Raw genomic sequence first — 27597 nt, 5'->3', positions numbered from 1 at the left:
AGAAATTGCAAGAAGAAAATTAAATTAAGTGTGAAGATAAAAATATATTATATTGATATTTAGTCACCTTGTCTTAAATATAAGCAATAAGCGATCTTCTATTCTTTGATAAAACACTTAACTGGGAAGACTCTAGTAGACTATTTTTAGTCCCCTTTGGTAGATAAGTTTTCTAAAAATATTTCAGATGATTATAAGTGTCGCTGTGTAACGGAAATTTAAATTACTGAATCAATTTACCAGCTATTAAGTCTCCCTGTAATTCAGGTACCTGCAATCGAGGGATTTTTAAATTTATTGAAAATGAATGTGATTACTAAAGCGGATTTTATTGGATAAAATAAAATACCCATTAATAATAAAGTAGCCGTTTATGTTTGGATTTTTTTTTTAATTATAATGAACATTTATTTTAAAAGATAATATGAATTACATTTTTCAATAACATAAAACTATATTATATTATACAATATTTCACAGTACGTGATGATGATTCTTAAAGGAATTACTGACGCTTAGTAATTTATTATAGTACTTTTTTTTTTGTATAAATTGAAATTGTAGATTATCTGTACTCCGTTTCGCTGAACGGTTCAGAAGAGATATTACATCTTTTCCATTGTAATTTTATTTCTTTTACATTTATAATTAATAAGAGGTTTATTAAAATGTATATGTAGATGTATTTATATGTTTATAACAAATTCAAAAGGGGAAACAATAATAAACTTTTTTTTTTTGGGAAAAAAAAAATTATAATAAAATATAAATGAACAAAGAATAAAATATATATATTAATTGAGGTTTATAAAAGCCCAATTAATTTTTTAAAAAGCTGTACGAGATGGCTTAGCTCGAACACAGTACACAGTACGTAGTATAGGCTTCTTAATTTCATAAATATTACACATCCTATAATACAATAATTTACACAACACACATTTAATTATTAAAACAAGATGTTGATATAATTAATATCTTCCACTACTTGCAGTTTATAATTACTTTAATATTTTTTAATTAAGTTAACGCTAGTGCTTAAAATTTAATTACATAAATACACACTTGTATGTACACGTGACAGCTAAGGAGATTATTTGTATTTTTAAATACCCATATGATGTTGGGATATGGCTATTTTTAAATTAACATTTTAACTACTTTAAACTCTTAGACTCCTCGTGGCACACTCGTTTTTTTTTTTTTTTTATTTTTTTTTATTTACACAGACGTATCAGAGTAATGGCAAATATTTCATTGGATTAAAATATTTTTACACGCAACTGAACTTGACGCCTGAAATTAAAAAATTAAAAAATAAATAAAAAATTTATTTAAATAAAATAATTAAGGGGCACAACCAGTGTGAAATTTTCAAAAAATTGATTTTTTTTCATATTTCGATAGGCTATACCTTTAAAAATAACGTATTAAAATTTCAAATCAATATCTCAATTAGTTTTTGAGTTACAGCTATTTAAAGAATAGGATCATTTTATCAAACGCGTTTTTCTCGAAACAGCATTTTTCAAATTTGTTGGAGTGATTACTCCAAGACAAATCGGCTGCCCAATTTTAAACAACAGTAACTGCAAAATTTTTATACCTGATTTTTTTTAGTATTGCTGCATTTCTTGTAACTTTTAGACCTTAATTTCAAGTATTTTTTCTTAAAAATATTTTGATTGAAGTACTTTCTATTCGTGAAGTAATTTCTATTCGTAAAATATGTATTAATATACCTTTAAAATTTTAAAACAATTAACATGTAAATGTGGACCTTCTTATGACCTCCACCGTCCATCTTACGGCATGAAACAAATTTTATTTTGTTTAAGAAATTTTTTATGAAAATTATTCTGAGTAATTTTTTTTTCTGAAATTATTATTATTATAATTTTGTAATTCATAGAAGTTTTTATTATTTCAATTCCCAAAAATCACCTTTTTTTTGGACTATCACACTGATTGTGCCCCTTAATCGTAAATAAATAGCAAAATTAATAATAATAACTACCGTCGTCGCTCGAGTAGCAATTATGACAATGAAGTTTATGATTACGAACGCGTACGTCCGTCCCCATAAGCCCGTCGCCGAGACGCACGTGACACACACAACATTTGAAGCACTCCATGTGATAGAAGAGCCGCAAACTTTCTATAATCATCGCAGCTCCCCGTCCTAATAAAAATAACAAATGAATAGCAGGTCAATAAAATTTTATTACTCTTACTTGTTAGTCGTCAGCAATAAACAACAATTTTATGTAATAAAATCTAATATATGTTTAATAATATATTATAATAATACCTAATTCATCGCCGCAGTGGGAACATTTTTTCTTTCCACTGACACTCAGCAATTTTTCCTGCGAGTCCGCGCTCGATGTTCCGGGTGATTGATGTGCTTTCTGATGCATCATAGCGAGATGTGCTGATGGCTGGTGATGCGCTTGAGGCAAGTGTTCCTGGCTAACGCTGTGATCGATCCTTTAAAGCAAATAATTTTACTTGTTTTTAAATTATCCTTCATTGTAAATCATCTGGTAATTATTTATAAGTCGGGTTCAGTATTTTTATTTTTATTTTTTTGAAAATTTTGATGGATATTTTTTTTAAAAATACATCAAAAGTAAATTTAGAAAAAAAAAAGTTAATCACAATTTTACAATTTTCAAAAAAATTTATAAATTTTTTAGAAAATTGTGATATTCAATTTTTTTTTAAATTGTACTTTTTAAAAAAATATATATCAAAAAAAGATAAAATAGAAATTTTATCCAAAAACATGAGAGCAAAATTTTTTTATAGAATATTCGAGGTTGAAATAAATAAATTAAAAAAATAAAAATATATTAAATTAAAAAAATTAATTATTTTTAAACTTCTTTGAAAATATGGTAATTATTTACAAGTGGGGTCAAATATTTTAATTTTCATTTTTTTGAACGAAATTTCTATTTGATTTTATTGATATATATATATATATATTTTTTTTTTTTTGAAAAATACATAAAAAAATGAACAATTAAAAAAAAAAAACTTTATAATCTCAATTTTAGTAAATTTTATAAATTTTCAAAAAAATTTATAAATTTTTTAAAAAATTTGATATTCAACTTTATTTTTTAAATTGTTCGTTTTTTTTTGTACTTTTCAAAAAAAAATCTATCAAAAACATCAAAAAAAGATAAAATTTAAATTTTATCGAAAAATTTATTTATTTATTTGGATAAAATATAAATTTTATCCAAAAACATGAGAGCCAAAATTTTTACCAACTTTTAAAGACAAAAAAGCTATCGAAATCTTTATTTTTTTCTTTCATGATATTTTTAATCATAAGTGCGCCGTAAAAACAAGCAGAGAAAAAAATCAAAAAATGTTAATTTTTCACCTATATATGGCTAAAAATAGGATGGACCCCACTTGAAAATAATTACTAATCTTCCTGAAGAAATATTAAATAAATAAATACCTTCGTCTCAGAGGCAAAGGTCTCTCTTGTGCTCTATTTTGTATTCTCTGAGTAAGCGTTTGAATTATAGAATCCGGTAATGGTTTCCCTTCAGATTTATATGAAGTAGTATAAGGTACGGAAGTTCCAGTCACGTGTTGCTGCGGTTTTCTTTGTGGGGGTGAGCGTTGGTTTTTCTCATTAATTCTCCTCTGTTCAGCCTCCTAATAACAAATATACACAGTAATAAAAATAAGTAACTAGTAAAACTCTTTTATAATTGCTAATTGCACAACTACTTAATTTATTAAAATTAAAATAAAATAAAATATAAACTCACTTGAATAAGCCAATGTTGGTAATTTAAATCTTGACTAATAACTCGCGGGCCATCGCTCTTCCTCCGCTGGACCCACTGATCATTTTTAACAATACGAGTCCTAGGTACTGCACTCAGCGCATTGAGAGTCTGCTTGGTCATCTGCTGACCAGCGTGAGTTGATAGTGCGGTTGCGGAGGCACTGTGACGAATTGTAGCATCCACCTGCTGTGGAATCGAATCTGCTGATGGAATCCTACTGTTTCTGCGCATTTGATAAATAGCAATCATTAATTAAAGTTGTTAGCACTAGTGTTGTATAAGCAACGAATGGAAGCTGGCTAAATTAACCGCGGTGACTTTTCCTGGCTCTTTATCCCTCGGTAATGTCATCGTTGATGTCGTCTAGTTATGCAAGTCACTTGTAAAACCGAATGGATGAAATGACCGGAAATTAAACGCGAATACATATAGCACGGGTGCAATACTACGGCTTCCTGATACACTCCGCTGGAGGAGAACATTCTACGCTAAATAGGGAAATGTCAGGAATAAAATTCGATTGTTTCCCGTGAAATTCTATTACTATTATTACCATTTACATTTATATTTATACTTCTGCTTCCATTCTCACTGCTTTTATCATTATTATTATTATTTTTTGTTATTATTATTATTATTATTATTATTTTTTGTTATTATTATTATTATTATTATTATTATTATCTATATTATAAAGAGAATAAGCAAAATTTTGTAGCCAGCGTATTTATATGATAAAATGAGTTTTTATAGTTAAATTTGGTATCGTTGGAAAAGTCTTGACCTGGAGTTGTGCCTTTTCATGGTTTCATATCATTCTCACCAATGGTCAATTTATTATAAGTAGTTAAGCTGCATTCGAAAATGCTTTATCTCTAGATACATAATTAAGAAATTACCTTGTATCTCGTGAACTATTGACATTTTTAAAGATATAAGCTCATTCCGATATTACACTCATCAAGATCTTTCATTTGAGTACCCACATCAATTTTTCATATATTTATATATATTATATATATGTATATATGAAAAATATATCAAAAATGCATGTGGGTACTCAAATGAAAGCTCTTGATAAGTGTAACATCAGAATGAGCTTATATCTTTAAAAACGTTAATATTTAAGAAAGTAAAATGCAATTTAACAAATATCTTGAGAACTATTGACGTTTTTAAATATATAAGCTCATTCCAATGTTAAACTCATCAGGAGCTTTCATTTGAGTACCCACATCAATTTTTCATATATTTTTCATATTTATATATATTATATATATGTATATATGAAAAATATATCAAAAATGCATGTGGGTACTCAAATGAAAGCTCTTGATAAGTGTAACATCAGAATAAGCTTATATCTTTAAAAACGTTAATATTTAAGAAAGTAAAATGCAATTTAACAAATATTTCGTGAACTATTGACATTTTTAAAGATATAAGCTCATCCCGATGTTACACTCATCAAGACCTTTTATTTAAGTACCCACATCAATTTTTCAAATATTTTATATATTTATATATATATTATATACATGTATAAATGAAAAATATATCAAAATGCATGTCGGTACTCAAATGAAAGCTTTTGATGAGTGTAACATCGGAATGAGCTTATATTTTAAGAAACGTCAATAGTTAAAAAATTACAGTGCAATTTAACAAAAGTCATTATTTAATAAAGCAAAATTTTATTTATTTATATTTCACAAGTCACGGCAGTCACATAGTGACTGCAAGGTTACTAGTTATTATTATTATTATTATTATTATTATTATTATTATTGCCAGTTACCTGATAGTCATATCCCGTTGCCGTTGATCGATTAATCTCAACGGCTTGGCCGGTGGAATAGGCGGAGGTGCCGGACGTCTACGTTGATTTTCCTGAAGCTGCAAATTAGGCATCGAGGACCGGTAATTAGTCATATCGATGTTCTGATAGGTAGCATGGACAATATTCCCAGTGTAATTAACGTTTTGCAACGACTGCCACTGCTCAGCGAGTTGCTGCTGTTTTTGCTCCCGATAAACCATGTTAGAGCGCTGACGTTTCAACGCCTCCTGCTCTAACTGCAAAAGTTCTCGCTCAACACGCAGAACTTCCTGTACATACAACAGTTTTATTTTATATACACGATTAATTATTAATTAGTTTTTTTTCATTTATTTTTAATTAAATTCCATTTAATACAATTGTTGGACACGTTACTTACCCCAGACGCGTACTCGTCGTCGTGATCACACATTACTGCATTCACTACCGTGTGCTGTAGACAATAAATTATTTATAAATAAAAAAACATATTACAATATTAAAAATCGACGTTCTAATTAGCAAATTGTCTAACTCTATTTTAGAGAATCTATTCTTACGAAAAAAATAATTAGTTCAAAATTTATTATCACTTTAGAAAACCATTTAATATTATTATTATCTAATAGAGACATAGTATTTAGGTTCGAATCATTTAAATAATTTATAATTGGATTATTGCTACATCAAAATGTTAAAAAAACACCCTATAAAAAATAAGGAGTTAGACAAATTGCTAATTAGACCGTCGAAATTATAATAAAAAAAAAAAAAAATATATAATAATTAATAAATACCTCTGGTTCACGAATTTTACGATCGATAGCCCTCAAATGCATTTCGTCTTGCCGGCGAATTTCATTTCTTCTCTCCTGATCATAAATATCCTCGTGCAATTTCAGCCGTTCAACATCAAACCTCAACTTCTCCTGTTCCCTGAACTCAATCTCCTCCTCGCGGATAACTTCCGACTGCATCACAATTATTTCCTGCTGTTGCTGTTGATGATGGTGAAGATGTTGTAGTTGTTGTTGTTGTTGTTGATGTTGTTGTTGTTGTTGTTGTTGTTGTTGATTTCGCAAGAGATCTTCCTCCTGCATGCGTGGCTGGATCTCCTCGGTCTTACGCAGTGGCTCGTCTTGCCGGTGCAACGCCACTGACTCCTGGGCTCGTTCACGCTCCAGCTGCATCTTCTCCTCCTCGAGTTCTCGCAGTTTATGCGCGAGTTTTTCGCCAATGTCGCTGTGTGCCCCCAAAATATTTTCACACATTTCGTTCTTCTTTTTCTTTTTATTTTATTTTATTTTATTTTTTTTTTCAAACGCTATTTACATGCTTTTTTATTCATAAAATATTCATTCATATTTACTTATATTCAGATTTACAGCCACCCAAAAATAGTAAGAAAAAAATGGTTATGAAAATAGCAAACAAAAAAAAATTTTTAAATTAATTTAAATCAAATTAAATTTAAATAAATAAATTAAATTAATTTAAATAAATTACACATTTAAAAAATATTAAATTTTTTTATTCATTATAATAATTATTAGATTACACATGAGCTATTTTCAGTGACATTTCTATCTTCACTATCACAGAAAAAAAAATATTCCAATAAGAGCTAATAATAACAATAATAAAAGGCACTAAAGCTACGAAAATAATTATTGCAAAGACTTTTATTATTTTTTGTTCGTTTTATTAATACTAACGAAATAGATATATTCTAAAAAAAAAGTTCCAGAGTTGATCTACAATTTGAGAGAAGAGCCGTCCGGGCTAGAGGCTAAAGTCAGAGCACCCAAACCAATACTGCAATAGATACGCGCAAATATATTATATTTATATTTAAGAAAAGAAGAAGAAAGAGAATTATTATGAATAAGAAGAAGATAATAGTTATATTAAATAATAATAATAATTTAAGAAGTAAAATGTCTGTGAGAGTTAATAATATTCTACCTGTTCTGCTCACGATCGTTGCCGTAACGCCACTGCTCTTCCTTCTCGAGCATTTCAAAGATTTCACGTTCTTTCTTGGTAATCTCGTCTTCCTCCGAGGAAGTGACACTCGCACCGAAGGGTTCACTACTCTGACGACTGTGCTGCGACATGTCTGGACTCACTGCTTGCTTGGTCCAATCCTCGGCGTGCCCCAGCCCCACACCAGAGTCTCGATCGTGGATTGAGTCCTGCTCATAGTTGCTGTCGGTGTCGTAAGAACGCCGGTTCATTTGCTCGATGCGTCTCTCTTCGGCCAGTAATGCGGTCATGTCTAGCGGTTTTGGTACTTCCAGGTGGAGCTCATCGTCACCAACCTGTCGATTAATAATAATATATTAGTTCGCTGTTTCACAATAAACAATTAGAATTCGATTTATAAATTTGAAAATAGATAAATTATTTATATACCCCTTCGAGTCCCAAGAAATCTGATCGGCGGGTACGTAACTCCTTTTTAATGCGACGCGTTGAGTTTAAGCGCTTTAAAGGCTCGGTTGGTTGATTTTCATCGTCGCTGTAATCTATTGGTGGTGGAGGTGGTTTTTCCTTTGGTGGTTCTACGCTGCTTGGTGGCCCCAGGGGAAAAGGTGATATTATTTCTATTTTTTCATCGTTTGATAAACTCAGTTGATATATCTGCAAGGAGAAATACAAAATTAATATTCTAGATATTTATAAAAATTAATTTTTTTTAAAGATGAAAATACAAAATATAAAAAACAAAAATTTATATTAATAAGAGAATATATATATATATATATATATATATATATATATATATATATATATATATATATATATGATAAAATCGGTTTTTTTAGTGAACTTTAATGTCATTGCAAAGATCTTGATTTGAATTTGAGCCTTTTCAAGGTTTCATTTCATTTTCACCGATAGTCGATTTATGATGATGAGTATTTAGACTGTATTCGAAAATGCTCTATCTCTAGATACATAATTAAGAAATGACCTTGTATCTTGTGAAATATTGAGATTTTTAAAGATATAAGCTCATCCCGATATTACACTCATCAATACCTATCATTTAAGTACCCACATCAATTTTTCATATATTTATATATATTATATATATGTATATATGAAAAATATATAAAAAATGCATGTGGGTACTCAAATGAAAGCTCTTGATGAGTGTAACATCGGGATGAGCTTATATCTTTAAAATCGTCAATATTTAAGAAAATAGAGTGCAATTTAACAAGTCATTATTTAATAAAGCAAAATTTTATTTATTTATAGTTCACAAGTGACGGCAGTCACATAGTGACTGCAAGTTTGTTAGTATTTTTTTAAAAATGTTTTAAAGATTATGTCAGATAAAAATCATTTAATCTAATTTAAAAAAATTTTTTTTCAAGTTATTAAGTAACTTTATCGATTTAATTTTTTTTTAAGTCGGTAGTCTTTGATCTTCAATATCATAAATTATCTAATACTACAATAATCAATCCAATTATTAAAAATAGATATATTACTATCATTCAATAAGAATTTCACTATAATCAGTAACCTTGAAGATAGTAGTATACTTTCATGACCAACAATTTAGTTTAGTGATTAAAGCTATCAAATTAAAATCTTACAAGAGCTCAAGGCCGAATTAAATATTTCTTCTTTAAAGATAATATTTTACAGATCATAAAAAAATTACACATTCTCTTCAAAGCATACATCGGAAGAATTTCTACCAAGATTGCGTGTTAAGCATCAATTTCTTAAACAATAAAACACATCAACACATAAATTCATTCGCATTATGTATTCCTTCTTAGGCAATTAATAAACTTCTTAATAATTTAAACATGAGAGGATATAAAATAATAAACTTACAGATTTGGATAGAGACATAGACGGATCAATAAACTCCATGGTGAGTGGAGAAACAACAGGTGGTTTATCGTAGTCGGAGATGTTTGATTCTGTCTCGTATGACAGCGGTGTAGAAGAAGCCACTGACTCTGACTGCGAGTCTTGATAAATCTCCTGCTCGACTACAATAACAGGAGAAGCGGCGTTGGTTGCTGCCTCAATGTTAGGACAAGTAAGAGGCAGCTCTGCGCTCTGGTTGCCGCTAGTCAGAGGTTCACTCGCTCGAGCCTCTTCTTCGTGCTCGACTGACTCTGTTGACTCGCATTGCAGCTCGATTTCCTCATCGGAACTGCTACCGTCGGTAACAATTGATTCCTGTAGAAATTTATTTACGTTAATTTATGTAATTTTTATAATAGTAATAACAATAACTTTTATAACTACGGTGATAATAATAATAATAATAATAAAAAAATGCATGACATTTTTTTAAATAAAAAAAAAAAGAAATATAACTGCAATTTAAAATTTAAATATATTTTTTTTTTATATGATCTTCTTTAAATTAAATTAATAATAATAATAACAATAATTTATATTATTACGAGAGTAAGAAAAATTTTGTCCAGGCTCTATTTCTAGATACATAATTAAGAAATGACCTTGTATTTCATGAACTATTGACATTTTTAAAGATATAAGCTCATCCCGATGTTACACTCATCGAGACCTTTCATTTGAGTACCCACATCAATTTTTCATATATTTTATATATTTATATATATTATATATATGTATATATGAAAAATATATCAAAAATGCATGTGGGTACTCAAATGAAAGCTCTTGATGACTGTAACGTCGGAATGAGCTTATATCTTTAAAAACGTCAATAGTTAAGAAATGACATTGTATCTTGTCAACTAACAATATTTTTAAAGATATAAGCTCATCCCAAAATTACACTCATTAAGACCTTTCATTTGAGTACCCACATCAATTTTTCATATATTTATATATATTATATATATGTATATATGAAAAATATATAAAAATGCATGTGGGTACTCAAATGAAAGGTCTTAATGAGTGTAACATCGAAATGAGCTTATATCTTTAAAAATATCAATACTTAAGAAATGACCTTGTATCTTGCGCATGATTGACATTTTTAAAGATATAAGCTCATCCTGACATTATACTCATCGAGAGCTTTCATTTGAGTACCCACATCAATTTTTCTTATATTTTATATATTTATATATATTATATATATGTATATATGAAAAATATATCAAAAATGTATGTGGGTACTCAAATGAAAGCTCTTGATGAGTGTAACATCAGGATGAGCTTATATCTTTAAAAATGTCAATAATAAAGAACTGACTTTGTATCTTTTGAAACATTGACATTTTCAAAGATATAAGCTCATTCCGATGTTACTCTCATCAAGACCTTTTATTTGAGTACCCACATCAATTTTTCATATATGTATATATATAACATATATGCATATATGAAAAATATATCAAAAATGCATGTGGGTACTCAAATAAAAGCTCTTAATGAATGTAACATCGAAATGAGCTTATATCTTTAAAAACGTCAATATTTAAGAAAGTCCAATGCAATTTAACAAAATTAATTATTTAATAAAGCAAAATTTTATTTATTTATAGTTCACAAGTCACGGCGGTTCCATAGTGACTGCAAGGTTGCTAGTAATAATAATAATACTAATAATAATAATAATAATAAGATTACCCAGTTTTTATGAATTATTATTGCACGTTAAAAATTTCGCAACGCTACATTCTATGCAAATTTATCGACGCAATCACGAGAAATATTCAGGCCCTTCACCTAGGTCGCGAATCATCGACAATAATAACAATAACAGTAATAATACAGTATATAAAAAAAAAAGAAGGATAATAAAATACTCGACCGAATTCCCCTGAAGTAAATTTGCGTTGAATTTAAAATTATTATTCACTGGGTATTACTTGATGCATACAGTGGCAATGAAAATTTATCAGACAATTTCATGCTCAATAATTTATTTATAAATGTTTTAACTTTTAAAAACAAAGTACCAGGAAATAGTGCAATAAAAGAATGTTAGTACTGCAATAAACGACTGTATAAAGCTGTTAAGGGATTAGCAAATAAAGATAAGCTCTGCAAATACCAAACCCATTACGTTTATATAGTAAAATAAGTAACATAGAAAAAGTTAAAATAATAATTATTGTAGATATGTCTTATTACACAGTGATGTCATCTGTTAAAAATATTTTCAAAAATATCTCTATTACACAAGATAAAATTGTATTATTTACATAAAAAAAAAATAAATAAAAAAAAAAAAAAAACATTCAGCGGTAAAAATTAAATAGCAAAGTTTTAAAATAAAAATTAAAAGGATCTGGAATAAATGGACAAACTACTTACAATGGAATCTTACCTCAGTCTCAATCATATCAAGCTAGGTGTTTCTTGCCATTTTATCTTTAATTAACAATATTAATATTTAACTACTGAGTTTACAGCTGCGCTATGACACATTGTTTACTGAAACTCGTTATCGAGTTTAATAATTAAATGACCGATTCCCAACCTCTGTATCTCGGCTTAACTATTTGCGTCAACTGTTTTTTATTATTTTTTTTTTATTACTATGGTCTAGTAATTAATGACGATGACAATTAAGTAAACCAGATTATTTTATTGAAATTAACCTTGATAATAAATCAAATGAAAATAAGTATGTTATTATCATATTTAATATAACTGTTAAGAATAATACATCCCGAATTATATTTTTATTATAATTATAATAAATAATTATCTCGGACATTGAAAAATAATAAATAAAATAATTATCCTGCTTACTTAAATGTCTCGGGTCTATAATTGACAGCAAAAACAAAACGATTAATTGTCGGTATAGATAATTGTATATTTAATGACATTCTTCTTAAATTTTTCTACATTCCTGGCACTAATAATTTACGTACAGTAATTATTAATTTTAATTATAATTATAATTAAATATTCAGTAAGTATATCGAATAAATAAATACTACAAATATCTAATTTAAATAAATTGATAACAAGATAATTATCACAATGAACTTACTAAGTGATTACATTATTTTATTCTTCTTTTACCTTCAGAAGAATTTATCGCGAATTATAATTATAATAATAATAATAATAATAATAATAATAATAATAATAATAATAATAATAATAATAATAACAATATTCATAATAATAAATAATATATTGCCATCTTAATCTCTCGGTACTCACGCACATAAGACACTACAGTGGTGATCTAGCAACTACACACGTGACTATCAGTACAATCACGTCGCATGTATGTATAATTATTATTACTCGTTATGTTGTATTACTCTATTTACATTGCCGATGATAAAGACGCGGTTAATTGCCAGAGTACTGGAGTCTATCTATATGCCTGGTTTTGCCTCCAAGACTTATTTAAAATTTTTTATCTATTTTTTTTATATGTAAATATAAATGTAAGGCCTTTTTTACCTACCACATAGATAACAACTCTGTTAATTTTAATAAACTAATAATTATTATTGCCATTAATAAAAATTATTATTATTATAATATATACATCAGGGTGGAATGAAAAAAAATTTTTTTTAGTTTGGACGTAAAATTTTTAGCTGAAAAAAATTTTTTTTACTTAAAATATTTTAAAATAAATAATTAATATAATTTTTTGGTTTTAAGAGAATATTCTTGAGATTTTTCTAGAAACTGCAGTGTTTTCTTTAAAGAAAAATAAAAGTTATGAATGGAAAAAAATTTGTTTATTATTAAAATATTAGCAAAAAAAATTACAAAATTGAAATGTTTCTTTATTTATGTAAAAGTAAAAATTCAATCAAAAATTATTAATAAAAAAAAAAATTTTATTGAAACTAAAAAATTAAATTAGTTATTTAATTTTAAAGATCAGTGAACCTCAAAGTTCAAAATATTTTTCTTTCAAAAGTTTTGTTTTTTTAAAAGCTGCAAACTTTATCCCTAAACATTTTTTTTTACTCCACCCTAATATACATAAATGTATTAGGATGCTTTTTAAAAAATATTAATTATTTCCTAATACACAAAAAAAAACAAGATGACACCGGATATCATCCCAGATTATACTCAGTGATATCTGTGGTGAAAAAAAATTTCAGACAGTAACTACACTAAGAAAAAAAAAATTTTTTTTCCAGAAAAAAATTTTTTGGCTCAAGAATTGTTTAAAATAAATTTTGATTTTTTGATAAAAAAATATTAATTATCTATTATGATAATAAAATATTGGCATTAATTTTGATAGATTAATAAACGAATAGGTTTACTTGAATTAAAAAATAATTCAATTAATTCGATCAATTTTTAAAACAAGAAAATATATTCTTCAAAATTATCAAGAATATATATTCTTGTGACAAGAAAATTTTCTCAAGAGTAGTACTTTTTTTTCTGTGTAGAAAAATCCAGATTATACTGCGTGATATCTGGATTATACTCATTGTATTCTTGTTCTTTTTATGTACAAATCTTGAATATAAAAAAATTTTAATTGATCAAAATTAAATAAATTTTTCGAGTCATAAAGTTGTACAATAAAAAATTTTGTTCACCCTAATACATATACATATATATATCTCTAATCTAATATATAATATATATATACAGATCTTATCTAGCACGCGCAATTTAATATAATGATAGTATTATATTAATAATCATTGAGATGACATCAAATGATTGGTGAAGCAAATCTGGCTCAGCATTTTTTAATGAAATTAAAATTAGATTGAGGATCATTAATCCTGACCTCGGAATCACTCAGCTGTTGTTGATCTTCCCCGACTTTAGTTACTGTTATAAAAGGCGTAATTGGCAGTACCGGTGACACATCTTGAGGAACTATTATTTTCTCGCAGACTTCAAAAACAGTCCGTCTTCGCTCTGAATTTTTGCTCTCTTGACTTTGTTCTCCGGAAGCGACTGTTGATGCTGACTGTTGATCTTCTTGAGCCTTGAGAGGCGAGGGAATTTTCGAGTGTCTGCAGGAAAACGGGGAGGAGGGAAGAGATTTTGAAGAAGCCGACAGCTTTATTGGAGATGTTGGCGCCGTGTTTGGGGCTGAAGACAGCTTTACGGTGACTCCAGTCGGCTTGCGAGGAAGCGGAGTGGGAATTTTCGAAGGTTTGAGCGGTGAAGTTGAAGATATTGACTCAGCAGAAGATGTTTTCGACTCGCTTAATTTAGACTCAACCTCGGAATCTTCTTGGAGCAACGGCGAGCTGCTATCTCCGGGCTTCACTGGCGGACATCTTCGCGGAGGAATTCGCGGGCTTTGGAAGACAATAACGCGACTCGTTGGCTTAATCGGCTGTTGCTCTATCTCAGATTTGTTAGTTGTTAAGGTATTTCCAGGCGATTCAGCAGTACCCTGAGAAAGGAGAGACCAAAGCGACTGTTTACAATTCGTCCCCTTTTGGCGTTTATCTCATTTTGTTTATTTTTTTTTTTTTATTATTTAATAAAAGATAATTTTTTATTTTTATGATGCTGACATAAACTTTTTTTAAAATTAAAAACTGTTTAAAAATATTAAAGATTTTTAAATTAAAGGAAAAAATATAAAAATCATTTTTTCGGAATTTTTTTAATAAATAAATTATAGCCAAAAAATATTGTTTTAAAAATTACTTTGTAAATTCTCATCCATTTTTTACGAAATATTAGACAACAAATTTTGGGAACGTAGACAATAACAATAAGATGTTAAATTTTTTAAAAATGTAACTAAGTAACATGTGTAATAACGCAAAGTGATTTAAACTATGTAAATTGTTTTACATGTTTTTTAATTAATTGAAAAAAAAATTGTCAAATTTTCTAAAATAAAAATAATTTTTTTTTTCAATTAGTTAAAAAAAAATCGGCCCTGTCCGGGATGAGCGGGAATACTTGTCAAATTGATTGGTTTTTTTTGAGAAAAAAAAAATAAAAAAAAAAAGGTGACCAACTTCGAAAAAATAACGATTTTGCTAAAAAAAAAAAACGATTATTTTATAGAATTGATCATATTTAATTTTTTTTGTGTATTTTTTCGAAAAGTTAATTCAAAAACAATAATTAAAAAAAAAAAAAGGTTCCAAAAGGTCAATGTCTAAAAAAGTTATGGCTATTTGAAAATAAAAAAGCCACTTTTTTGAAAAATTCATAACTTTTTTTGGGTTGGATAAAAAAATTCTCAAAAATGTCTTTCAAAGGGTAGAAAAGAATAGAAAAGTTTCAGGTAAATCTAAAGGGGTCGGGTTCAAAAGTGGTCGATTTGACATGGAATACCCCATTATATACTACGTCAAAAAATACTTTAATAAGACTAGACTGATCCATTGTATGTGTGCAATTTTTTAAATTTCTCATCACTTAAAAAAGGTAATTTAATTAACATTTAACAGGACCAATAATTTTTAATAACAAAGCACGTGATTAGCAACTCACAGGCTGATGATGTTGAAAATAAAACCAACAAAACGTTGCATTTTTTAAAAATTTAACATTTTATTATTGTCCACGTTCCCAAGATTTGTTGTCTAATATAGTATTAAAAAATTGTAAAAAATTAATGCAATTTTTTATTTTAAAAAATAAAAATAAATTTTTCGGTCTAATTTATTTATTCAATAAAAAAAATGTCTGCTAATTTTTTTAACTTCCGTAGAAATAACACAATGAACGCCATAAAAGAAACAAAAAATTAACAGTATCCTCAACCAGCAAATAGAAAATAAAGTAAGTAAAGTACCCAATTGCCAATAAACCAATCAACGTAAATTTTAAGCTACCGTAACCCCAAACAATTAAAAAAAATTATTTTATAAACTAAAAATAAACCATTTTTAAAAAAAAACTCACCTCTATTATCACTGCCGATTCCAGTTGGATAACTTTCTCTTGATCAGCCTCGGGTTGAAAATCCTCCTCGGTTTTAATCTGATTGCACTCATCAGTCACTTTGTCACCTAGATCATCATCTTCACCTTTAACATTACGATCTTTTGGCACAGGTTTAACTTCAATGGTGATTGAAGTGCCATGACGAACTGTAGCAACTTCTTCGTCAACTGGTTCGTCAGCCTGACTGACTGAACAGCTGACATCGGCGGTGTGTATACCAGAATCCTCCCGATCGGTGTCGTTGAGTATCTCAGCGGACGACACTGACGTCGGATATCTTCTTCTCACGTAGTCCAGTTCTTCGAGGCTCTGGACACGATCAAATGTATCAGGTTCGCTGGACGCGTCTGCGTCCAAAGAATCTAGACTTTGGTGGAAAGTAGCACGTGGTGCGCGGTATTCGGAGTCCGGAGAGGAACTTCTCTCGCTTGGTGTTGACGTTTCGTTTCTTTCCCGATTATTAAAACGCAACATCGGTTTATCTACTGGCTTTTTATCAACATCTTTAATATTATTAATATTATTATTAGTATTAACATTATTATCATTATCATTATCATCATTATTATTAATAATATTATTGTGATTATTGCTAGTTCGAGTAGAATCTAAAATACACAGTCGATCTTTAACTTTTGTCGTAAACTCAACGTGCTGCCTGGGACTCGGCTGCGGTTTTACCGGCGTTGAGGAAGATTCATCGCTGCTGGCATATTTCTCGAGTGTTGATAATCTCTCACGCAAAGGTCGAACAGGTTCAAACTCATCATTGCTTAATTTACGTGATGATATTTTAGTTTCACGTACGGAAACTTGCTTCTCTAGAAAACTTAAACGCTCGCGTATTGTTGTCATGTCTCCAGAAAGCCTGTCGATTACTTTAGAGTTCTTATCTTCATCCTCAGCGGTTTCTATTGTTTGTATTTCGAGACTCATCAGTCTTTCTTTAATAGACACTGGAGAAGAAAACTCTCCTGAGGAACGATTCCCGTTGTTGTTCACTTTATTATCAGCTGTTTTTTGAGCGGCCTTCTCGAAAATCTCACGGCGCTTCAGTATGTCTACCTTAACGACTGGAACGCTTTTATCACTCCCACCAGCCGATTCCTCGTAATTAATAATTGGCTTGCTTTCTAATTTCGGGTCGTGCTTTAGCAGAGATGTTCTGGGGAGAGTTTGTGGTGGCGCTCGGTTGTATCGGATCGCTCCCTCGTAATTGTACTCGTCGGGTTCTGGCGAGCTGGTGGTCGCTGTTGTTCCCGAATCGTACTCTCGCTGGTCGTCTTGGAATCCGTTTCCAAATTGCGAAGATTTTTTACTAATTGCTGTTTTGGTTATTGATGTTACGCTAGGTGGAACGACGTTCATGTTGTTGTTCTCGTTGGTGTTGCCGTTTTCGTGGGACGCATTGTCTAGGTCTGAATGATTCTTGTCGATCTCACTATCTCGATCGCTCTGTAATTTTAAATAAATTTTATTAATATTAATTATTGATTATTACAACTTTTAAATAGTCTATATTATTAAAATCGGTCTTTTTTAGTAAAATTTAGTAGAATTGCAAAGGTCTTGATTTGAATTTGTGCCTTTTTAAGGTTTCATTTCATTCTCACTGATAGTCAATTTATCATAAGTATTTAGGCTGCATTCAAAAATACTCTATTTCTAGATACATAATAAAGAAATTACCTTTTATCTTGTGAAATATTGACTTTTTTAAAGATATAAGCTCACCCCGACATTACACTCATCGAGACCTTTCATTTGAGTACCCACATCAATTTTTCATATATTTATACATATATTATATATATATGTATATATGAAAAATATATCAAAATGCATGTGGGTACTCAAATGAAAGCTCTTGATGAGTGTAACATCAGGATGAGCTTATACCTTAAAAATTGTCAATAGTTAAGAAAGTACAGTGCAATTTAACATAATTAAGAAACGACCTTGTATCTTGAGAACTATTGACATTTTTAAAGATATAAGCTCATCCCGACATTACACTCATCGAGACCTTTCATTTGAGAACCTACATCAATTTTTTATATATTTATATATATTATATATATGTATATGTGAAAAATATATCAAAATGCATGTGGGTACTCAAATGAAAGCTCTTGATGAGTGTAACATCGGAATGAGCTTATATATCTTCAAAAACGTCAATATTTAAGAAAGTACAGGCTTGATCAGAAATTAATAGACAGGTGACTATTAAAAAAAAAATTTTTTTTTTTTCAGCAAGTATTTATAAATAAAATTTAATAAAATTTTACGTGTGGATTCAAAAAAACTATGAATGGAATTTTTTTTTTTTTAATTTTCTTTATAACAATTCAATACTGATAAAAATTCTAAAAATTGTTAGCAGTCTGTTGATTTCAGTTTTAATTTACAATAAAATAAATTTTTTTAATTGTGACTATTTTTATTTTAAACTTATTGAAAATTATTTTTTATTTTATTTTAAAATTTAGTTTGTTATTAAAATGTTTTTTTTAATTTTTAAAACGATAAGAACGAAGTTCATTGAACATATCAAAAATAAAAAACTTGAAGATACAAGATCAAGGTTAACAATTAAAGCCATAATGATAATAACAATAAATAAACTTACAAGAACACTCTGTGTATCATCATGAGTGTCTCCGCTTACAGAACTTTTACCGCTGCTCGTCCCAATGCCAAGATCACTCAAATCATTAGAGTCTTCTTCGTGATACATAGCGAGACTCATACTGAGTTTCCTCCCCCGACTGCTGCGCTCCTCCATCATCTCTGAGAAGGTTTTACTCCGACGTCTGTGTCTGTCGTGCTCCTCCAGTTCCAGTTTCTTAACTTCAACAACTCGTTCGATAATGTGCTCTTGTCGCTTCCTCCGACTGCTTTTCCAGTTATCCAAATTCTAAAAATAAAATTAACCCGTTAAAAATAAATTATAAATCAACAACACCTCCGTAATTAAAAACCCGTAATTTTAAAATTAAATTTTCAGATAATTAAACAATTCAAGATACGACACTTTCAGCTCGTCACGACACCGCTCCCGTATTATTTCACTAAAAACTGTTATTCCAAACGCCTCCATAATATTTAATTATTTTAAAATTTCTAATAACCTAAACCTGTTTGTCCATTTATTTATTCCATTAAATATTAATCTAAAATAAAAAATTCTTCTACCCATAATTCTAAAATAAAGAGACATTGAATAATTTTTTAGAATTTTATAATAAATAAATTTTAGCAATAAAAAAAATTCCAAAGAAATTGTAAAAAAATATGTGCAATTTTTTAAAAATAATTTTTGGTATTTAATAATTGTTAGAATTTTTTTAACAAATTAATTATTGTAAAAAAAATTAGAAAAAAAATTGACATGTAGAAATTTTAAAAAATTAAAAATGCCACTTTTTAAAAATAATTTTTTCGAACAAATTTTTTTGTTAAATAAAATTAAAAAATTGTAAAGTGACAGCTAACTTTAATGTCATCATTTATATGAAAATTAATTTAGTAGATATTTAATCATTTTTAGAATTTTTTTATCAAATAAATTATTGCAAAAAATATTATAAAAAAAATTGACATGAAGAAATTCTAAAAAATTAAAAATGCAATTTTTTTTTAATAATCTTTTGGAAGAAATTTGTTGGTTAAAAAAAAAATTAAAAAATAGTTAAGTGACTGCTAACTTCAATGTCATCGTACTTATAATAAAAAATGTCGTGAAACAAAAAAATTAAGATTTCGACAACATTTTTGCCGTCAAAAGTTGGAAAAAATTTTGGCTTTCATGTTTTTGGATAAAATTTCTATTTTATCTTTTTTTGAAAAGTACTCAAAAAAACCAACAATTAAAAAAAAATTGAATATCACAATTTTCTAAAAAATTTATAAATTTTTTGGAAATTTGTCAAAATTGTGACAATGAATTTTTTTTAAGGAAGTATGAGCACTAGGCGGGGTGGGGATAGGTATCGACTCTAGCGCGGTAAGGGGAGAGCAGTAACCACGTGATTTTTCTCAATATATAGATATACATTTAACATTTGCTAATGGCGGCATATATTTTTCTTTTAATTAATACACTTTAATTAGTCGGGCAAGTGTAAATTTTTTTGAATTAAATTTATCACTAATATATTTACCTTCATTCATAAGTTTTTTTAAAAATATTCACCGACAGTTTTACGAGAAAAATACAGAAATGTATCAATGTTTGGAGGTTACCCCATAAGACCAATGTTAAATTGCTCAACTTCAAAGTTAATTATTTATTTAAATAATCGGGCAATCTCTTTCAAATTTTCAGAATTTGTTTAGACATATTTAAACTTTATATTAAAAAAAAATCAAGCCTTTTATCAAAAGTTGTCTTGGTGCTCGAACTTCCTCAAATAGTTCATTTTTTATCTATTTAAAAAAAATATCTCAATAAAATCAAATAGAAATTTCGTTCAAAAAAAATGAAAATTAAAATGGTTGACCCCACTTGTAAATATTTACCTAATTTTTTATTATTAGTTTATTTTTTAACTTATAAAAAAATTTTTTTTTATCTCATATTAATTTGAGGACACAAAAAAATAAAAGTGACCTTTTATTAAAATCTTCCGTCATTAAGTAAACGATCGAAAAAGGCGTGGATTTAAGATATTTATTAAAAATAATTAAAACTACCATCCAGCTATTAATCTTAGTGTGTGATTTATTATTAAGAGTCTTACCGATTGCCAGTCTTCTGGGTCATCGCGTACCTCCTGCTTTACTTTTTTGACTTCTTGGACCTTTTGCAACTGCTCCTGGGCAGTGCGATAAAGCGAACACGGCCCGACTTTAACGAACTGCAGTGGATTGGTAGCTTGCTTCGGTGAAGTCTTCAGCGTTGTTTTTAATTTCGGCGGTTCGTGTGAAATCTACAACCAATAAATCAATATGATTAAGTGCCAATTCTTCTTTTTTATTATTACTTCTTCTTCATTATTTTTTTCTTTTTTATTATGTTTATTTATGAGCTTGATAACTAAACAGAAGCGAAAGATAATCGACATACATTTTGCGAAGAAATAAAATTCAGCGTATTCATTTTCAGTTTCAGTTTCAGAAAGTCATTTCATAAAAAATACAATTTATATTATTGATTTATTTATTTATTTATTTATTTATTTATATGTTAGTTGAACAACTTACCATCCTGTCGTTTCGCCGCTCGGTGGCGGCGTTTTGCGACGAAGGCATACTCCTCGTACCTCCTTCCTTAACGGAAGATCCTCCTCTTCACTGTAGCGCGATTCCTCGCACTGACGAGCCCATCCTACACTTCGCCTCTGTAAAATAAACAGGAAGCCTTAATAAGAACTGATTCGTTTTGCTTGTACATGTTTTATGTTATACTTATGGATGTTGTATACTGTATATATATGTATAGTGAAGATAGGGACAAAGTATAAGGCCAAGACATGTGAGTAAATTTAAAAAACAAAAAGTATTATTCATATAAATAAAAGATTCTGAGACAGATGAAGTCTAGTTGCGGTAAATGTTAACCTAAAGAAAATGAATAAAGGCGTGGATCGCGGATGTTGTCATACAACTCGATGACATATTGTACAAATACTCGTGATAATATATATTCATTTTTGTTTTACGCTTAAGGACGTTCATAGCCAAATAAAAATAAAAATTTATTTTTAAATGTTTAATTTTTTTAATATTTTTTGTAAAATTTTAGTACCAAACCTAAGTTTAACTTTATTTATACACTGATAAAAAATTTAACTTGATTAAAAAAGAAAAATTTCGAACCAAAAGTACCATTTTGAAGGAAATCATTTTCTTGAGTCAAGAGAAAACATTCTTAAGTCAAGAAATTATTTTCAATTCAAGAATTTTTTTTTGTCTCAGGAAAATTGTTTTCTTCAAAATGGTATTCTTGATTCAAGATTTTTTCTTTTGAATCAAGTTAAATTTTTTCTTAGCGTACTAAGCTAAAAGACCCAGTTATTGACACTGGCCTAGTTATTGACACTTGCAATTTTATTTTAATTAAAAAAAAAAACAAATCAACTCTAACAAACTATTAAATATAATTTTTAAATTATAAATTTTAAAATAATTGATTTTTTGATAAAGTTTAATTTTTTTAATTAGAATAAAATTCCACGTGTTAAACAATACTAGACAAGTGTTAATAACTGGGTCTTTTACCTTAGTTATTAAATTGAAACCAATTCTTTTTTAATCTTATAATCGACTATTAATATATCAAAAAAATTTTTAACACTTTTAACAATAATTTTTATTATGTTTGTACCTTCCAATTTATTTGTGTACATTATATTGCACACGTTGTTTCTTGAGTTTAAAATGATGAAAAATTCACCAAAACAGTTTTAAATGTATTGTTAAAAATAATAAATGATTCTATATAAATAATTCAAAAACAATTTTTTTTTGTCTAGAATAATTTCAAATTATGTAAACTTTTTATATTTTTCTAACTTTTTGGAGCTTACTCCATAAGAAACGATTTTTGTAGCCGGGGTATGAAAATACACGGGAGTAAAATCACGCGTTACAAGCTACAGTTTGCCAATTCCCCACCACAGAGCTTGCACGACTGCATGATCTACATGAACTATACATATATATACTATATAAGGACTATAGTTTATGTTTTGGCATACATATCATAGTAAATATGTATATATGTACAGTACAGCGCCTACATGACTACACCAATTTTTATTCTATATTAACAAACAACAACTTTCAGCTTACGGAATTTTCATTACAAATTTTATATTTTATTTTTATTTATATCTATCGATATTGATTTTCGATTTGAAAATATAAACATAACTAAGTTAATAGAATTAGCGAAATACTATAAAACATGAAAATAATCAATTTGAGTGAATTAATTGTATAATTAATATAAATAAATGTATATAATGTATACTTCAGGCAATTTAATAATTAATTTCATTTACTAATCTATATATCCGATATAATCGTTCATAAGGAGTAAACTCCAGTCACAATTTTTTGAGTTTTCAAATTAATAACAACTTCACTATAGTGATCCTATAGGATGTATTTAATAATTTAATTTTTAACTATTAATAACTTCCTTAAATGTTTAATGAAGAGTTAAAAATTTTTTTTGTCAAAATTTAAAAATAAATAAATAAATAAAATTAAAATTAAAACTCATGTAAAGTCAAAGTCAAAGTCGCTTATTATAAATATTTATATTTTTTAATTATTCTGTACTTAAAAAACCTACGACTTTCATCATACAATACCGTATTAAGCATATTGCATAAATAAAGTCCACGTCACCAATGCTTTGAGGTCAGACATTGATCAATTAATCATCGATCGATTGTCAAAAAATTAGCTTTGTTAATTTATTAATATTAATTGAACGTAAAAGTGTCATGAATTAGTTTATCTGAATTATTTACTATCCCGGTGACTGATTGCGACTTTAAACGATATTTTTATCTGGTTTTTTATTGTAAATTATAATATAGGTGTTATCGCTAAAAAGGCGATGACGATGTGGCTGATTCGCAAGAGCATTATACATACATAATATATATTATCCACAAGCTTGTTATCAGTAAAACAATGTATTACAGCCAGCTTTGTAAACTTAGTCACATCTTATCTTATACTTTTCAGCTCGAACAACAACACTTTTTGCGGGTGTGTAATTTTTATCGAGCGTATAAATCGCGATTAATTTTTACGGGCTATTGTATTAATTACTTATCAAACTTTATTATCCATAAATCAATTCAGGATTAGTAAAAATTTTTTTTAACAATTTAAAAACTTTAAAATCTACTTCGAGTTATTTTTACTGTCGCTAGGAATCGAACTCAGTTCCTTGCGCTCGAAAGTGACCTTGCCGTTAGCAACAGTTAATTTTTTTGACATTCTTTTAATAATTTCAACGAAGAATAAATAAACAACTCAAAGAACAAAGTCAAAAGTATTTAATTCCAACATTGAATTCTTATAAAAACAAACGCGTGTTTATTCAATAGCTATTCATTTATAAATATAATATAAATGTAAGACATTTGAAGAATTTATAAAGAGTAGAATAGTTTTTTGTTGTCGGACCGGTACTAGATACTCGACCGGCACTAGCCACATCGAAAAATGTATTGCCTGAAGCTAAATCTTACCTAGTCTCCTCTACCAGGTATTTAATCTAGAGCAGAGAACATTTTTACTATCCCCAATCTTGAAAATTCTTCAAAGCATTTCATCTCTTTCTCTCTTAGTAATTGTCTCTTTTAAACTCAATTAATTAATTAATAGAAATCAATCTACGATCAACTTTCAGTCCAATACTGCCTAATCAGCTTTGAACTTAGTTTTTTTGGTCGTAACACCTCCCTCTAAGAAATGTCGCTGACCCCGATGCCTCAAATCTCGTCTTTTAAGTAACTGCTACATAGAAAAAAAGGTTCACTTAAGCCAAGAAAATATTTTTCTTCTTAATTATTTTCTTGAGCAAAAATAAAATTTTTTTTTGACACAAAAAATTTCACTTATTCCAACAAAATTAATTCTCTTGCTTTAATATATACGTATCTTGATCCAAGATAATTTATTTATGCCAAGAAAATCTTGTTGTTTTGAGAAAATCCAGCCTCTTGTTCCAAAAAATTTAGTTCTTGATAGAAGTAAATTTTCTTGTCTTGAGAAAATTTCTCTCTTGCTCCAAAAAATTAAATATAAAGATAGAAGTAAATTTTCATTAATATTTTTATTGATTAACATGTCAAATGGGAAGATCAAATAATATTTCATCATTTTTTTTATTCAATATGTGTAATTGAACGCTAAAATAATATAAAATGGGTTTCAAATATTCAAGAGAAAAATTTTCTCAAGGTGAGAAAATTTTTTTCTCAGCTTAAATAGGTGGCGCTGCTACCCTAAAGTATCTAAAAATCTTGTTCAAATATAAAAATTTATTGTGTCAAGTATTTATGATAGAATTAAGAAAAAATTACTTCCACCAAGAATAGAATTTCAAGAAAAACTTATCTTGATCCAAGAAAATTTATTTAAGTCAAGAAAATCTTGTTGTTTTGAGAAAATTCAGCCTCTTGCTCCAAAAAATTTAGTTCTTGATAGAAGTAAATTTTCTTGTCTTGAGAAAATTTCTCTCTTGCTCCAAAAAATTAAATATAAAGATAGAAGTAAATTTTCATTAATATTTTTATTGATTAACATGTCAAATGGGAAGATCAAATAATATTTCATCATTTTTTTTATTCAATATGTGTAATTGCACGTTAAAATAATATAAAATGGGTATCAAGTATTCAAGAGAAAAATTTTCTCAAGGTGAGAAAATTTTTTTCTCAGCTGAAGTAGGTGGCGCTGCTTTTCTAAAGTATCTAAAAATCTTGGTCAAATATAAAAATTTATTGTATCAAGTATTTATGATAGAATTAAGAAAAAATTACTTCAACCAAGAATAGAATTTCCAGAAAACTTTTTATTTCGGCCAACACAACTTCGGTCTCCCTTCAGGCACCCGAAAATTTTCTTGAACCAAGAATTTTGTTCTCCAGTCAAGAAATTTTTCTTTCTGTGTATGCGCTTAGAGCCAGAGAGTAAAACCGTGACCAGATAATATTATTTTTTGGTAAATCCTGGTCAGATTCACGTTTACGTTTGAATCGTGACGAATGAAAATTATAAATGATTGCGTAATGATACTCCAGACAGAATCTTTGTGCAGTGTATACAAATACATAAGCTTAATAGTAGTAGAAGTAGTAGGAGAAAAACAAGAAGAAGTAGAAGGGAATTCCATTATTTCTTCTCAAGCCAAGATATTATGGTGGACGTTAAAGCTAAAGCTGATGTTGATGCTGATGGTGAATTCATTCTTGGTGGATAACTTAATTGCTATAATTACTTCTCAGCGATTATGATGATGACTGATGACGAATTTTATTTTATTATATTTCTGGCGGTAATTATTGAGCCGGAACATCTAACTTCCGTCCTCGCCAGAATAACCAATGCCCTGTGCTGCTCAACATTGTAAAACTGGGTGCGACTACGTTCTACATCGATTACGAGATGCATACACTGATGTTTCTATGTCGTGCATCACGCTCGTAACCATAATAGAGTGGGCTGCATGAAGAATACATAAATATATGTAAAGAGAGGGAGAAAGAGAGAAGAAAATAAAGTCAATGACAATCCAGCACGGTACACTGGGATTCACGGCTGCATGTCATTTGTTTCTTCTTGAAGCTTAAAGTTGGTTCGGTTTCCTCTCGATTAAACCAGGAGTATAATAGATGACGTTGAGGTGGTCTACATAATAATAACTAGTTATTCTCTTTTGGTATACAAAGTTCTTGATGAGATGAGCGTAGTCGAGCGGTGAGGCGTGACGTGCTTGAATTTGCCAGACAAGTCGAGCGTGGAAACTGTCGGGTTGATGCTGGTGGATGCTGATGCGTTGGTTAATCTTATAGAGGACAGTAGTCAAAGTGAGAGATCACGTTGGTAGGCAGCTGCCCGGTGATGACTCTGCTACTGGTGATCATAGTGCTGATCTTGCTGTTCTTCTTCCTCTTACTCGTCTCTGTGAAAGACGGACAAGACAGACGAGAGTAAATTTCGCAGATCGGTATGCTGTCGAGAAAGATCTCGGCCTTTTGCCATTTACTTAACGCTTCTTTCCATAATACACTAGACGATTGATTTGTTGATTTATAGGCCTCTAGTCACTCGGAACGTCGCAACTGTTTTCTTCTGTCTTTTGATCATTATTTTTTGGTTACTTGATACAATATCAAGAGAAAGTATTTTTAAATTTGATCATTTTTTGGGGATCTAGTTTCCTTAGAAATTTTTTTTTTGGTCAAGTTTTCTTCTGTGATTGGTGAAAAATTTTTTTAGAACCAATTCTCTTGATAAATTTAGCTATTAGGTGATTTTTGAGCTCGTTTAGTTTCAGGAAAATTTTTTTTTAGAATTTTTTAAACTGCAATATTTTTTTAAAGAATATTTTTATATGATAAAATTCCA

General features: G+C 28.7%; 1 protein-coding gene across 5 annotated transcripts in view; it reads right to left on the bottom strand.

Moving 5' to 3' along the window:
* Positions 1-743: 743 nt before the first annotated feature.
* The window catches only part of LOC123258739 (titin homolog), a 95848-nt gene continuing 68994 nt past the window's right edge, over positions 744-27597 (bottom strand). For 2 of the 5 annotated variants that reach the window (XM_044718928.1, XM_044718926.1), the window contains 16 exons: positions 21703-21839; positions 21240-21428; positions 19127-19414; positions 16453-17949; positions 14357-14977; positions 9496-9849; positions 8053-8280; positions 7603-7958; positions 6435-6879; positions 6038-6091; positions 5617-5927; positions 3798-4041; positions 3479-3681; positions 2312-2490; positions 2018-2182; positions 744-1296 (listed from right to left, as the gene is read on the bottom strand). In XM_044718928.1, coding sequence (XP_044574863.1) covers positions 1274-1296; positions 2018-2182; positions 2312-2490; positions 3479-3681; positions 3798-4041; positions 5617-5927; positions 6038-6091; positions 6435-6879; positions 7603-7958; positions 8053-8280; positions 9496-9849; positions 14357-14977; positions 16453-17949; positions 19127-19414; positions 21240-21428; positions 21703-21750 — 5205 coding nt within the window. In that variant the 5' untranslated portion in view covers positions 21751-21839 and the 3' untranslated portion in view covers positions 744-1273. Of the gene's footprint in view, positions 1297-2017; positions 2183-2311; positions 2491-3478; positions 3682-3797; positions 4042-5616; positions 5928-6037; positions 6092-6434; positions 6880-7602; positions 7959-8052; positions 8281-9495; positions 9850-14356; positions 14978-16452; positions 17950-19126; positions 19415-21239; positions 21429-21702; positions 21840-22825; positions 22846-27597 lie in introns of those variants that run through there. The other 3 variants (XM_044718930.1, XM_044718929.1, XM_044718931.1) reach the window with 3 other exon arrangements.

This window comes from Cotesia glomerata, linkage group LG2 (assembly GCF_020080835.1).
Source record: "Cotesia glomerata isolate CgM1 linkage group LG2, MPM_Cglom_v2.3, whole genome shotgun sequence".
NCBI lineage: Eukaryota > Metazoa > Arthropoda > Insecta > Hymenoptera > Braconidae > Cotesia > Cotesia glomerata.
This window is presented reverse-complemented; position numbering and strand designations above follow the sequence as displayed.